Below are 15,541 nucleotides of genomic sequence, written 5' to 3' on the forward strand. Positions count from 1 at the left end.
ATGGCTCGCATTTATTAGTAAGTAGTGTAAGATAAAGCTTTAACTTCGGCTAAAGTATTGTAGTTGTATTAATGTTCTTTTTTAATCTTTTTTGGTGAGGCTTATTTGGACTCTACGGGTACAAGGGTTGGACTTCATGGCATTCGGTTCACCGATGGCATATGGATCACGGAGTAAAGGTTAGTTGTCCTGAAACTATATGGGTTGTGAGAAGTATACTAATTGGAACTAGATTAGGTTGTCTATTTAGGGTTTAGTTGTTTTTAATGCATGATTGGACATGTTAGGTTTACGTAATAATATACAACTTGTATGAAAATTGAAAACTTCTTCGAAAACTTTAAACTCTCTTAAACACTCTCAACCACAATTTAAAAGACACTCAACCAACAATTAAAAGACACATAACTACTATCATAAAGACACATAAAAGACACACAACCATAAATCTATTTAACTCTCTCTTAAAAAATACCTCTCACTCTCTCAAACTCTTTCTTCTACTCGGTCACTCTTTCACTTCTTTCATTCACTCTTTCACTCTCTCACTTTGAATCCTTTAACTCTCGTTTTTCATTCACTCTCTTCAGTTTTTGTTTCAATCTTCTTTGAATCATTTCAATCGTTCTTTCACTCTCTTTGTGTTTCTTTTACTCGGTCTTTCATTCCTTTCTTCCGCTTGTTAAGTCCTTCATACTTTCTTTCATTGACATGGACTCGCAGAACTCATTCACGCCTGGGGAAGGGTTTGTTAATCTCTTAGGTAGTCAGTTAAGCTCTGATATTTACTCGCCGTGCATAGATTTAGGATCATCAGACGTTCCCTTGTTCAGCACACAAGGATCTGATGATCCGTCTGACATTGCAATGAAGAGAAAATTATGGAGTCCGAAAGAAGACTTGGTCTTGATTAGTGCGTGGCTCAACACCAGCAAGGATCCAGTAGTGGGCAATGAACAAAAGGCTGGTGCGTTCTAGAAGCGGATCCAGCTTCATTACAACGCATGCCCGGATCTGGGTGGACTGCCTAGAAGAGAATGGTCGCAGTGTAAGCAACGATGGGGAAGGATAAATGAGCAGACTTGTAAGTTTGCGGGTTCCTACTCAGCTGCACAGAAGGGAAAAACTAGTGGTCAGAATGAAAACGATGTGATGAAGCTTGCGCACGATATTTTCTTCAATGACTACGACATCAAGTTTGCACTCGAACACGCCTGGAGAGAGCTGCGGTTCGATCAGAAATGGTGCACGACCAGCTCAGTAAAAGATGGTGCATCAGCAAAAAAAAGAAGAGTGGACGACTTGGACCAGTCCTCCACGTCAATGGCTGGGAGTGTCAACGAAGACCAGTTTGAGGCTCGTCCACCTGGTGTCAAGGCTTCGAAGGCTAATGCGAAGAAAGCAGGCGGTGTAAAAGCTGAGACCAAGGATATGAAGGAGTTTTCATCAATGTGGGACATGAAACAAAGAAATCTAGAAATGAAAGATAAGATTAGGGACAAGAGGATTCTTGAGAGTCTTTTAGCTAAGACTGAAGCTTTAACTGAGATTGAGATTGCACTAAAAAACAAGTTAATTAGTGCTATGTATGGTCTTTAGTTCATAATTTACTTGTTGGTATGATGTGGACTACTCGTTTTTATCTTTTTTTTGGTTTGATGTTGTTTTAGTAAGTATGACCTTGTATTGGTACCTTTCAAGTATCTTTTGTTGACTAATGATATTTGCTTCCTTGTTCCATTTACTCTGTGATATGTTTTTTGCTTTCGTTATGGTATCTTTTGATATGTTTTGCTTCGTTGTTCCAATTATGCTTTATGACCTTTGCTTTTTGTTGGCAGGATGTGTGACAGCCACTTGGCCAGTACAAGTACCCTGAAACGTCTGTGACCATATGTTGTAATGGTGGAGGGGCCAAATTGCTTTTGTTGTTTTCCCTTGTAACCACATCTTCTCTTATGTAATATTGACCATATGTTCCAAACTAGGATTTTAGCCACATGTTTGAACAAGGCGCCGTGTATTTATATGTGTTCAAACGTATGTAACTTTCATTTTGTTCTCATATTGTTCTCAAACTTCCTCATCTTTCCTCTTGAAAAAAACGTCTTCAACATTTTGGTGACCACAAAACTCTCATCCCAACCAAACAAAATCTCTTTACCAAACACAAAAAAAACTTATCAAATCTCATACTTGGTCAAATTCTTTTCTGATCACAAACCCTTTCTCTCCTTATCTCTAGTCACAAACATCTAAATACAAATATTATGGCAGCATCATCAAGCAATGATCGATTGGATGATGCATATGATGATGCATTAGATGATGCTTTTGATGATGCATTCGATGATGCATTTGATCGAAAGTTTGATGCGAAGTTCGAGTCTATCGTTAATCAGCTTGCTAGAAAAAAAAATGAGAGCATATATCGAAAGATAGCGGGAGCAAGGCCATCCGGTTATGGAACGATTATTTTAGTGATGATGCTACTTACCCGCCACATACATTCAGACGCCATTTTAGAATGAACAAAGATTTGTTCATGCGTATAGTTGACCGCCTCTCCAATGAAGTTCCGTATTTCCAGCAAAGAAGAAATGCCATCGGAAGATTAGGTCTATCTCCTCTCCAAAAATGTACTGCGGCAATCCGTATGATGGCATATGGTACCGCAGCTGATGCAGTTGACGAGTATCTCCGGCTCGGTGCTAGTACGGCATTGTTATGTTTGGAAAATTTCACCGAGGGTATATCCTTGTTCGGAGATGAGTATCTGAGAAGACCCACATCTGATGATCTTCAACGCTTACTGAACAGTGGAGAGGATCGGGGCTTTCCCGGGATGATAGGAAGCATCGATTGTATGCATTGGAAATGGAAGAATTGTCCGACCGCATGGAGAGGACAATATACACGGGGGTCCGGAAAACCGACAATCGTTTTAGAGGCAGTTGCATCACACAATCTTTGGATATGACACGCATTTTTTGGACCTCTAGGTACATTAAATGATATTAACGTTCTTGATTTTCGCCAGTTTTTGATGACATCTTGCATGGTCGAGCTCCAAAAGTGAGATATTGGGTAAACGGTAACGAGTACCGTTTGTCATATTATCTCATGGACGGTATTTATCCCAAATGGGCAACATTTATACAATCAATTCATCTTCCTCAAGGAGAAAAAAACAAATTATTTGCAACAACTCAAGAATCCGTCCGAAAAGATGTCGAGCGGGCTTTTGGCGTTCTACAAGCTAGATTTGCAATAATAAAAAAATCCAGCTCTTTTTTAGGATAAAGAAAAAATTGGCAAGAATATGCGGGCCTTTATCATATTACACAATATGATAGTAGAAAACAAACGACATGGCTACAGTCTATACAATATACAAGAATTCGATCAACCAGAAGGAAGCAAAAATTCGCATGTCGATAGGATGTATTCTACAAACATGCCTACAAATGTCTCAAATTTGATGATGGCAAAACGAAACGAAGTCCGTAACAACCAGATACATGAACGCTTGAAAGCGGATTTAATCGAAAATCTTTGGAATAAATTTGGTACTTCTTAAATGTTTTAAGTATTTCTACATTTTAAATATTGTATGTTTTGTAATTTTCTTGTAATAAATTTTTTTTTATATTTCATGTTTTTAAAATTCTGTGTAATGAACTGTATTTCTTTTTTTTTAATACTTAAGTGTTTCACTTTATTTTCTATTAAAAACAATTTTTTTAAAAAATATATATATTAATTTTTAATTCGGGAAGAACCCCATTCTCGGATTCACTACTGGAACCACAAATCACACTCAAATTCTTTCCAAACTTTAAACAAAAAAAATACTTTTTTAATCTGATGAACCCTAATGAGGGGTTCACTAATGAGAACCCGCTCTTACATTCCAAGTTTGGTGCAGATCCAGTATGGTCCACCAGTACGTCTACATCTACCCAGAGGAGGCAAAAGGAAACAAAGACCAGTTTGATTATTAGTCAATTACTTATGTTATGCACTCCTTTTCAATCATTTTTTAATGTCATTTGAACAAGACCAGTTGATAAAGAAAGAAACAGTTTTCAACTTCATGAGTGGCAGAGATAACATCTTACCAAGATTAGATAACATACTTACACTTTTGGAAAGTTGTTTCGTTTAGATAATATATTATTTTCTTTTAACACAGTTTTTGGCAACATCATTTCCTAATCTATTATATTAAAATAGAAACAGTTTTAGTACTTGTATTCAAACACTCCCAAAGTTTTATTTAAAAATAATTATTTGAAAACTGTTTTAAAATTATCCTATTTTGTTGCGATATTATTTTTAAAAATACATTTTCTTTTATATAAAAAAGTAATTCCGAAAATTAGATATTAATTTAAATAATTGAAGATTTTTTTATATAAGTTAAATTACTTTAAACTTCTTTAAATATAGTTTAGATTTAATTTAACATTTGAAATTTAAATAATATTTTTATAATAAACATATGATTAACAAATATGTTATTGTATTTTTTTAATCATAATCAGTAAATCAAAAATTTACATATTGAAGATTGATAAATATTTATATTATACGGTAATTTGATGAGACATGTTAGATTTTTTTATAATTGTGGTCTTATGCGGGTTAAGTTATCAAAACATGTAATATATTAAGTTAAAAATATTTCAAAATTAGTAAATATGTTATTATATAGTAATATGAACAGATGTGTAAGAATTATGTTTTTATAACCACAGTTCTTTTCGGATTTAGAATGAATGAATTAGAATTATGTTTTTATAATAACTGTCTTTCTTTGATTATTCGAATGATCGGGTTATAACTATGTTTTTATGTCCGCGGTCATACTAATACTAACAGAAAATTTTAAATATAAATTATATATATAAACAAAAAATGAATCTTTATCACTTATTAAAAAAATTATATTTTAAAAAAGTCATAAATTACAATATAAAATTTGATAAATTTCCCGTGCGAATGCACGGGGTAAAATCTAGTTTATCGTTATAGTTTTTGCTCTGGGATATTCTACTACAGGATATGCTTTCTGTTCATGTAATATTTTCAGATACTGTCTCCTTTCGGCTTCTAAGTCTCTTACACTATGTAACAGATAGACAGAGAAATTTTCAACTCCCATTTGCCTTAAAAAAGTTGGCTGCTTCAGTTTAGCATAGACCTTCTCATTTCTTTTCTTTTTTTTTTGAATTTAATGTTAAATTATATTTAAAGAAAAAAAGACTTTTTACAACTTGAAATCAAACATAAGCCAAAATGAGAGCCCTATTACAGAGTTTTCGATCTTAGTCTGGTCTTGTATCAAACCAGGCTATCAAACCCTCGTCAAATCTTGCGTCTCCACTCCTTCTTTGCTTAGCTGGTTTCGGATAGAGTTGTCGATCATCTTTATCAATCGTAGTGTTGGTGATGGTTTCTCACCATATCTCTGATCGTTCCGCACTCTCCAAATCGTGTGGACAGTAATTTGGAATATGTATCGTATTATATAGAGATAAACAGTTTGAGGTGTGAGAACCACTAATTCTCCCGAGTTTTCTCTCATGCTTGTGTTGATCCTTGATATGGTGATAGTTCCATGTCATATGCGTCAGTTCGAATCATAATCTCTATTACTATTCCAAAATGAACAAGAAACATCATCAAGCTCTAGGAATGTTGCCTTGAGACGGAAGTGGCACTTCTGGTGTATGACTTTATTTCTCTGTTATTTATCAATAAAGTTCTGTGTTCTTATCAAATACCATCTGACAACACTAGTTTCAGATACCGAGATAAAAGACCAAGCATGAGAGAAGTGTCGATGAAATTGAAAACGAGGAAGAAAGAAGCTGCCATGTGTGTAGTATCGGAGCTCGGTTTGTTGAAACTTGAGGTAGAAATTTTTTCAGATGTTTCTGCTGGCTACAAGATTTGAATATTTTTCACCGGAGAACCGAGAGGTTATGGTGAAACAGTGTCAAGTGCAAGCCTCAAGAAAGCTAACTATCTATGAACACTTTATAAAGCCAAAGAGCATTACTTTCGACACTCAAAGTTCTGCTTTACCTTGAGACTTGAGTTTTCTGATTTTGTTGCCGAGGAATATCCAAAACTTAACTTGCTCTCGACTCAACCTTATAGCGTATGAAGGTCAAATTAAGCTAATACGAGGGCTAGTTAATGACGATGAGTCGATGATGATGTTCAGCCATGAAGAATGTTTGGAATCTCATGAACGCCTCCTGATACACTCCAGGTCAGTTGCTATTTTGGTTTCAGAGGAAGTAAATGGAGTCTTTCTCGCGTTGGAAGGAGATGGAGAGATATGCCACGAGGATCATCTCAGTGATTCTGAAGTTCCTGGTTTGAACATGTTGTTAAGATGATAAATCTCTACAATCGAGTTGTGATGTTCACTTCCAGCACGTACAATGATTCTACGGGGAACAAAACTTGATCATAATTTTGCTAAAGTTACACATCTCTGTTTTAAAAGAGTCAATCTTTTGTTTTAATGCTGTGGATCCTAAAATCCACACTCAGAGATTTAGTGTTTGGTTTAATGAAGAAGATGATGGGCAAGAATTCTGGCAGAGACTGATGTAAAGTAAAAGACAAAGCTCGACGAATTGGATTGTATTGATAAAATAATGAGTTTACAAAGGAGTTTTTAGCTCAAAATTAGATGATCTTTTACATGGAAACAATGTACTATTTATACTAGGTAAGTCGTTGCGAACTACTACGAGATTTCCGGGATGCCTCGATCTCCTCCTTTCCGAGATCTTCGAGATCTTCGGGATCTTCTCTTATCCACTCTTCCTTATCTTCGTAGCTTGCTGCGTCTTACCGAATATCCTTGCGAGATCTTCTTTTGGTTAAGTTTGCGGGCCTTAAAGCCCATAGACGCTTGTGCGATGATCTGTGTATAACGTGGGCCGGATTTGGCTAAATCCAACACCAACATTTGCCCCCCAGCCCATTTAGTGAGATGCGAGCTAAAAGGGGCGGACTATTATTGGAAAGCTTCGGCTTTCCCTCTTCTTCATGATTTCATCTGTACGGCCCAGATCGAGTTTTCCGTAAATAGAGGGTCGAGATCTTTTTAGCCGCCCAGGCTAAGATTTTCTTTGATTCGATGTACTCGAATCTTACTGATATAACGAAATCATGATGAGATATAATGAAATCTTGCTCGCAGATTAAGATGAACGGTCAGGATCCGATTCTCGCGAGAATTTCGTCAATCTCGATAGCGATCATAAGTGCTACTTTATAAAGATCAACTTCCCACGTCCTCTCACCATAACTGCACGCTTCCCACTCTGCTTCAAGGTAACTTCTCTCCTTCTTTTTTCATTAACTGCTCTAGTTGTTTTAAGCTCTTTTCTTTATTTCTAGAAATATCGTTTTCGACTTCGTTTCAAAACTTCTGAGAAAACTCCCTTTCACCGAAATTCAGCAATGGAGCATCCAGATATTCTGACCATTTTGATCGTCTCGCCCAACGACCTAAATCGTTTCCGACGGATCCACGACATTCCTTCTTCAATCGAGCTCGTCGTCCCGGATAGAGGAGAGACACCGAAGACGGTTCGGGCCGGCTACAGCATCGCCTACACTCCGTTTTTTACGCATGCGGGCTTTCTTTCCCCATCCCTCCGAGTCTTCTCACAATCTTGGCAGATTTGGGGCTGGCGTTTCCCCAAATGAACCCTAACTTCGTCCGTCATGCTTTGGCGTTACTGGTTAGGGCAGCCGAGGCAAGAATCCCCTTCGGAGTCGAGCAACTCCACAGGATGTGCTCTATCAAGAGCAATTCTTCTTTTCCGGGGTCTTTTTACCTATCTCCTCGAAAGACTCGAAGTGTTTTCGAAGATATCCCGGCTCGCGATGATCGTTGGAAGGAGAAATACTTCTTCTTCCGGGTTAACGCACACTCCGTCGGATCTTTCGATTTTGATCGGCTGCCCACAGTTTGGGCTCCGAGAGTTGGTTAGCATTAGGATGCTTAATCGATTTTTTCGTTAGGTTAGTAAGCTCGTTGCTGATTATTTGCTTTTCCTTGTTCCGCAGTTGTTCCGACGAACACCGGCCTAGACAAACCATTGATCGCTGCTTTGAAGGACGGTGATTGCTCGTGGCCCAACTTCACAAGGGAGAGGATCCGTCGCGCTCTCGAAACTGATAATCCGCAGCCTGCCGTTACTCCGGAGCCTGAAATTGATCCGTTGAACCTGCCGTCCATTAATCGTCTGGCCAACTTTCACCAGATCCCGATTGGTTAGTCCAACCGTTTCATATTCCTTGAGCTATACTTTCGATCTGTCAGACTATTAGATAATCCATCGTTTTTGTTTTCAGGTACTAGCTGTCGGGAAGTTCCGGACGCAACCTCTTCAAGCACTTCGCACCATTCCTTGATCCGCAGAGCATCCAAAGGAAAAATGACAAGGAGGCCATCAGCTCGCGAGGCCGAAAAGGCAAGGAAGAACCGGGCTCAAGCTGGGAGCTCGGGAGCTGTTCGCACTGGTGAGATTCGTCGCGCTGTGAGCGACGCACTTGAGCAAGCCTCTGGGGCTTACGAGACTCCGGCCACCGGTCTTCCCGCCGACCCCACATCGAGGGCTATCTCGCTTAGTTCGCGAGATTCTGAGAGGACTTCACGTCCCAAGAAGCCAAGGGTGGAGGACCCAGCTCCGGACAGGAGGTCGAACTCCTCAAACGGGTCAGGTGGATCGATCCCGTATGGTTGGACATTCAACCATACCAAAGGGTGCCCGATCGCTGACGATCCGGAGGGGGTAGCCTTCATTTTCCGGTACTTCAAGCCTCCGGATTGCGTGCTGCCCCCGGTTCGGGATATGGCGGAACATGCCGCCTATGTGAAGATGATGGCAGCTCACGGCCGGGTACGTGTTTATTTGTTTTTTTTTATTCTTGGCGTGTGCTCGTGCTAACAGGCTCTCTTATGATCAGGCTCTCGAGGCTGTCAACGAGTATTCTGCCATACTCGAAGACAAATCTTTGGCCATGCCTACCTCCGACGAGCTCGAGGAGATGAAAAAGACTGTGTTCGACCTCTTTTCGAAGGTCAAGAATGCGGAAGAGAAAGAAAAGCGTCTGGAGACCCAGCTTCGGTCTGCGAAGACGGTGGCGGACTCTGCAAGCCGGCGTGCTGATGATCTGACCGAACAAGTTTGTGGTCTCAAGGGAGAGGTTGATGCAAAGGTCAGGCGGCTGTTAGGGAAGCGAAGCGGGAATTTGCCGAGAAAGATCTGGCGATCTTCCATTCTCTCAAGGATAAGTGGGAGAAGAAAAAGGTCGAAGCTGCATGTGAGGCGGAGCTCCAGGAGGTCGAATCCAACTTGGATCTCATTAAGGACCTAATCAGCTGAGCTCTCAATGCTCCAGACGAGAAAGCTCGCCTCGAGGAGAAAATTCCCGAGCTCACTCAGAAGCATGCTGACGCGGAGGTGTCCGACTTCTCTCTTGCGAAGCTCGATCTTCCGCAAATTTCGGAGGTGTCCGTGAGGCCGATGGAGGTTGATCCGGTGTCGCAGGTTCCGCTTGGACTCGACCAGTTTGGAAGTAATGCTGCTGTTGGAGGTGGAGATGAGTTGGCGGATGACTCAGCGATCCCAATGGAGAATGAGGGCGGCGAGAATGAGCCTAAGGAGTGATCCTCCTTTTTCCTTAGCCCCTCCTTTATTTCTTTTTTATGAACTTAGCTGCCTGTAAGGCTTTTCTCTTTTGTTTCCTCGCACTTTCAGTACTCTTATTGCCCAGGAGGGTTTTAATCCGCATTTGGTTGTTTTGCCTGGAGGGGGCTATTTTATGCTTGCTTTTGAATTTTGTTTGCGAGCTTGTATACGCCGCTGCGCACTACTTCGGTGACTCTGTACGGGCCTTCCCAGTTTGTGCCTAGCTTGCCGGCGCCTCGCTTCTTAGTGTTGTCGAATACCTTGCGTAGCACGAGGTCGCCAATACTGAAGCTCCGGTGTTTACTCCGGAATTGTAATAGCAAGCTGCGGCCTGCTGGTAATTCTGGATGCGGACTAGGGCTCGATCTCGTTGTTCTTCGATCATATCTAGCCGATCTCTTAGCATTTCTTCATTGAGTTCTTCGTTATCCGGACAAAAGGTCCGACGGATGCTCGGTACCGATGCTTCGGCCGGGACAACAGCTTCCATGCCATAGGCTAGAGAGAAAGGTGTTTCTCCCATAGCTCGATGGGGCGTAGTCCTACACGCCCAAAGTACCCCGGGTAGCTCGTCGCTCCACCGAGATTTCTTTGAATCCAGCCTCTTTTTAAAATTACTTAGGACCGTTTTGTTGGCAGCTTCCGCCTGTCCGTTACCTTGTGGGTATCGGGGCGTGGAAGATGTGAGCTTGATTTTCCAAGTGTTACAGAACCTTGTGAATTTTCTTGAAGTCAGGTTCATCCCGTTGTCCGTTACGATCTCATAAGGGAGGTCGTGTCTGCAGACAATGTTTTTCCAGACGAAATTTTCGACTTCTGATCCGGTGATTTGCTGGTAAGCTCGAGCCTCTATCCATTTAGTGAAGTAGTCAGTTAGGACGAGCAGGAAACGGACTCTAGCACGTCTAGAGACCACCAGTGGTCCTACTACGTCCATTGACCATCTCATGAATGGGTAGGGTACGGATATCGAAGATAGCTTTTCAGCCGGTTGATGGATCATTGGTGCGTGCCTTTGACACTTGTCGCACTTTGTGGCATAGTTTTCGCAGTCTGCAATGATAGTGGGCCAAAAATAGCCTTGTCTTTTGATGCGGACTGCCATAGCTCGTCCTCCGGAATGGCTTCCGCACATTCCTTCGTGCATTTCAGCCATAATTGTTAGGGCCTCGATACCGTGCACGCATAAGAGGTAAGGTTCTATCAGGTTACGCTTGTATAGTTTACCTTCCATTATGCAGTATCGAGCACTTTGGGCTTTTAATTTTCTTGATGCCCATCTGTCGGTGGGAGCTATACCGTTCTGAATATACTCCATGATAGGAGTTCTCCAGTCCGGTCTGTCTAAGAACTCTTCGCAGTCATCCAGTTCAGGCTCGGGCTCTGGATGAACAGACTGGTTCTCGGGATCGGGCGGTGCACTGATCGAGTTGTCGGGCTGGTTAGTCGTGGCTCCTGGCCCCGGTCTATTGGATGGCCCGACCTCATCTGAGGTGATTACTACGTTGACTACCTTGGGAGCTAGGTCGATGCTTGGTTTTTCGATTCCTTCTACGGGAATCACCCTCTTGACCATTGGGTCAGAGGTGGATGCTAGGGCTGCCAAGGCGTCGGCGGAGGTATTTTCCCCCCGAGGAATTCTGGTCAGCTCGAACGAGCTAAACTGATTTGCTATTTGGCGTACGATGTTTAAGTATGCTTCCATCCGTTCGTCTTTTGCTACGTAGTCGCCATGAAATTGGCTGGTTACGAGCTAAGAGTCGCTGAATGCGCTTATTTCTCGAACTCCAATCCCGAGGGCTAGCCTGAGACCGGCTATGAGGGCTTCGTACTCGGCCTCATTGTTGGAGGCCTGGAACCCTAGTCTGAAAGACTGTTCGAGGACTTCATTTTTTGGGGAAACCAGTTTGATTCCAACTCTTGATCCTTGTTTTGATGACGCTCCGTCTACGTGGAGTGTCCACTTCTGGCTAGACGGTGATGCATCGTCGGGATCTGTTGTAAGCTCGATGACGAAGTCCGCTAAGACTTGGGCTTTCGCGCAGGTCCGGATTTTGTAATCTATATCATATTCGCTTAGCTCGATAGCCCACTTCGCAAGCCGTCCGGATTAGCTCGGACTGTGCAATATAGTGCGAAGGGGTTGGGAGGTCATCACTACTATGGAATGTGACTGAAAATATGGTCGTAACTTTCTGGCGGACAATACGACCGCTAGAGCCAGTTTTTCCATGGCAGGGTACCTTGTTTCGGCGTCTACTAGCGTTTTGCTTACATAGTAGATGGGTTTCTGCTCGTTCTGTTCTTCTCGAACGAGCACGCCGCTTACTGCGGCTGGAGATACCTCTACGTAGAGATACAAAGGCTCTCCTTCGACCGGCTTGGCTAGTATGGGCGGTTCACTCAAGTATGCCTTGAGTTGTTTGAACGCTGTTTCGCACTCATCGTTCCATTGGAACTTTTTGTTCCCTTTTAGTAGTTGGTAAAAGGGTAAACATTTGTCAGTTGACCTCGAAATAAAACGGTTAAGGGCTGTTATTCGCCCTGTTAACCTTTGGACCTCCCTCGTGGTTTTGGGGGATGGCATTTCGAGGAAGGTTGCTATCTATTTAGGATTTGCTTCTATTCCTCTTTCGGGTACGATGTAACCTAGGAATTCTCCAGATGGTACTCCGAACGAGCATTTGGTCGGATTGAGTTTCATTCGGTACTGATTTAGTATTGCGAAGCACTCTTTGAGCTGTGCAACATGGTCTTCTTCTTTCGAAGATTTAACGAGCATGTCGTCGATATAGACTTCCATGGTCTTACCAAGCTGTTTAGCAAACATTTTATTGACTAGGCGCTGGTAAGTAGCTCCCGCATTCTTTAGGCCGAATGGCATTACTTTGTAGCAATATGTGCCACGGTCTCTGTTATAAACGCAGTCTTTTCCTGATCTTCAGGGTTCATGAGTATTTGGTTGTACCCTGAGAAAGCATCCATGAAGGTCAACAGTTCGTGTCCTGCTGTAGCTTCTACCAATCGATCTATGTGAGGGAGTGGGAAGCTGTCCTTCGGACATGCTTTGTTTAGGTCGGTGAAGTCTACACAGACTCTCCATTTTCCGTTTTTCTTTTTAACCACGACTGGATTGGCTAGCCAATCTGGGTACTTAACTTCCCTTATTGAGCCGACTTTTATTAGCCGGTTCACCTCGTCGTTTACTGCTTTGGCTCGGTCTGGGCCGAGCTTGCGGCGTTTTTGTTTGACGGGTTTGAAGGTCGGGTTGACGTTCAGTTCGTGGGAAGTTATTTGCAGGTCAATCCCAGGCATGTCCTCTGTGGACCATGCGAAGGTTGCAATATTCTTCTTAAGAAATTTTACGAGCTCGTCGCGGACAGAACTCGAGAGTTCCGATCCGATGTTGACTTCTCGGTCGGGGTGTTTTTCGTCAATGCAGACTGGGACGACGAGGTCCTTGCGTGGACCGCAAGTTGTGGGGTCGTTTCCCCGTTTTGCTCGCTGCTTGGCGAGCTCTTCTTAATTCTGTAGTTGCTACAAAGGGGACTGTTCGATCTGCTTGTGTCCTGTCATGTAGCAACTTCTGGAAGCCCGTTGGCTTCCGCGGACTGTCTTGACTCCCTCGGCGGTTGGGAACTTCACGCATTGATGATATGTGGAGGGTACTGCTCTCATATTATAGAGCCATGGCCTCCCCAGTATGGCATTGTAAGGAGCGGAGCGGTCTACAACCTCGAATACTGTTAGTTGTAGGACTCCGCCGGATACTACCGGGAGCATGATAGTGCCCATCGAATAGGTGGTTTCACCTGCGAAGCCAGTTAGCGGCGATCTGGTGCCGCAGAGTATGTCGTCACCGAAACCCATTTGTTTGTACGCGTTATAAAATAACACGTCGACCGAGCTCCCAGTATCGATCATAATCCTGGATAGCTCAGACCCCCCTACGTCTAGACGAACTACTAGAGCGTCGTCGTGTGGTTTGTCTAGATCGAGTGTTTCACTTTCCAAGAAAACTACTTTGTGGTTGGGACCTTGTAGGGGAGCGCGCTCCCGCATATCGGTCTCGACCCTTCTTTGGTAGGCTTTTATCGAATTTACTGAATTTCGACAGTGTTTGGAGCCTCCCGATATGAAATTTATTCGTTTAGGCTTAGGTCGCTCGAAGAGTTCCAGGATTCCCTGAAATTTGGAAAGTTCTGGTTTTGCGGACTTGCGAGCTTCCACAAGCTGGTTGTTAGTTTGCGGTTTGGCATCCTTTTTGGGAGTGGGTGGAGGTGAGATCACCGACTTCATGGACCCTCCGCACCGAGTTATTCCCCTGAATATGAGATCTATTCTCTTTTTAGGGCCCGGAGGTGGAGAGCTTGGATTTTCATCCGTGGGAGCTCGATCTCTTTTCTTACTTGAAGTTTTTGAGTTTTCCGGCTCCTCGTTTTTCCCTGCGGGCTCCCCTTCTTGTTCTGCGGTCTTCGCGGCGAGTTTAGCCTTTTCGGCTAAGACTGTGTGGCATTCTTCTGTAGAATGCCCCTTCTTATTGTGATGAGTGCAGAATTTGTTCGCATCATAGGTTGACTTTTTCTCTTTTTTCGACTCTTTTTTTGACGAGCTGCCGACTGTGAAGGCGTGTATCCCTTTACCACCAGGCTCCTTTTTGGCTGCCTTTTTGGTTGTGGCGGGGCTAGGTACTAATAAGCCTGCCTCGTACTGTTTTCGGAGGATGTTTTGTTCCTCCTCGTACTGGGCAAAGCTTGCGGCTCTATGGAGCGCGTCGTCTATTGTTTCTGGACAACGAACCGATAGTTCTTGTCTGAAGGGTGAGTTGAAGCATAGTCCCTGTTTGAGCGCAGAGAGTGCTACTCCCTCGTTCAAATCGGCTATCCTGGACTTAATTTCTTTAAACCTGGCCAAGTAAGCCCGCAGGGGCTCTTGGTGGTTCTGTCTGCATGTCCAGAGGTCGGCCTCTGTGGCCTTGGAGGTTATAAACACTGAGTAGTGTTTGAGGAAGGCTGAGCCGAGCTCTTGGAAGTTGTCTATGGACCCTTCCTCTAGTCCGGTGAACCATTCTAGGGCGGATCCGACTAAGTTTTCGGCGAAGAGACGGCAGTAGCCTGCTTCTTTTTCTTCATCATTGAGATGAGCTCGGGCTACGGAGAGCCTAAAAGCTCGGAGGTGAGCTAAGGGATCTGCCGTTCCATTATATTCTGGGAATCGCATTTTCCCGGTGTCTTTGATCTTGGCGTTAGCTATGCGATCAGTGAAGGGAGTCCTTCTGGTTTCGTCCAACACGCGATCTATGTCTGGAGCCACGCTTGTTGCTTTATGTACTGCGGCGTACATGCGTTTTAGCTCGGCATTGTTTGCTTCAATGTATCGCTGGAGCGCGTCGAAGTTGTTTATAGATCGCCGGTCTATGATCTTTGGAGGATCCTCCGCGCGTTCCCTTGTTGCTGACTTTCGGTTTGGAAAGTGTCGTCAGCAGCTCGTTCTTCGTTGGATCGCCTGTCTGTAGGCGGGTTAGCATGGTTCGTACTAAGACCGTGTGATCCACGGAAGAGTGGCGGTGTTAATAGCAGGTCGTGGCGATCGTCGGCTGCCGGGGTTTTGCGCTCCGCTTGTCCGGATCCGAACACAGGCAGGTGGTTGGTCACATCGCTGAACAAAGGAGCGTTGTTGCTCCGTGGTGGAGTGACGAACTGTGTGGTCGGATCGCCACGTGCGAGGTGTTCGAACTCCAAGCGAGTTGTTGGGAGTGGACTTGGCGTCGGATTCAGATCTTCCTCTTCAGATAGATCATCTGGGTCCTC

General features: G+C 43.4%; 4 protein-coding genes and 1 pseudogene across 4 annotated transcripts; 3 read left to right on the forward strand and 2 right to left on the reverse strand.

Moving 5' to 3' along the window:
- Nucleotides 1–711: 711 nt before the first annotated feature.
- On the forward strand, nucleotides 712–1,599 carry LOC112088528 (glutathione S-transferase T3-like). Its single transcript, XM_024158899.1, has 2 exons — nucleotides 712–967; nucleotides 1,109–1,599. The coding sequence occupies exons 1-2, from the start codon at nucleotides 712–714 to the stop codon at nucleotides 1,597–1,599; spliced, it is 747 nt and encodes a 248-aa protein (XP_024014667.1).
- A 671-nt stretch (nucleotides 1,600–2,270) lies between these two features.
- LOC112088529 lies at nucleotides 2,271–6,413 on the forward strand. Its single transcript, XM_024158904.1, has 4 exons — nucleotides 2,271–2,460; nucleotides 2,556–2,864; nucleotides 3,041–3,130; nucleotides 6,169–6,413. Exons 1-4 carry the CDS (start codon nucleotides 2,271–2,273, stop codon nucleotides 6,411–6,413), a joined length of 834 nt encoding a protein of 277 aa, XP_024014672.1.
- Nucleotides 6,414–7,736: 1,323 nt separating this feature from the next.
- LOC112088531 lies at nucleotides 7,737–9,710 on the forward strand. The gene is made up of 5 exons (XM_024158906.1): nucleotides 7,737–8,022; nucleotides 8,104–8,310; nucleotides 8,392–8,939; nucleotides 9,007–9,334; nucleotides 9,442–9,710. Exons 1-5 carry the CDS (start codon nucleotides 7,737–7,739, stop codon nucleotides 9,708–9,710), a joined length of 1,638 nt encoding a protein of 545 aa, XP_024014674.1.
- Nucleotides 9,711–9,862: 152 nt separating this feature from the next.
- On the reverse strand, nucleotides 9,863–13,046 carry LOC112088533 (annotated as a pseudogene).
- A 222-nt stretch (nucleotides 13,047–13,268) lies between these two features.
- Nucleotides 13,269–15,074, reverse strand: LOC112088534. Its single transcript, XM_024158918.1, has one exon. The coding sequence runs from the start codon at nucleotides 15,072–15,074 to the stop codon at nucleotides 13,269–13,271; it is 1,806 nt and encodes a 601-aa protein (XP_024014686.1).
- Nucleotides 15,075–15,541: the final 467 nt, after the last annotated feature.

The sequence above is a fragment of the Eutrema salsugineum genome, unplaced genomic scaffold, assembly GCF_000478725.1.
Source record: "Eutrema salsugineum unplaced genomic scaffold, Eutsalg1_0 scaffold_8, whole genome shotgun sequence".
Classification (NCBI taxonomy): Eukaryota; Viridiplantae; Streptophyta; class Magnoliopsida; order Brassicales; family Brassicaceae; genus Eutrema; species Eutrema salsugineum.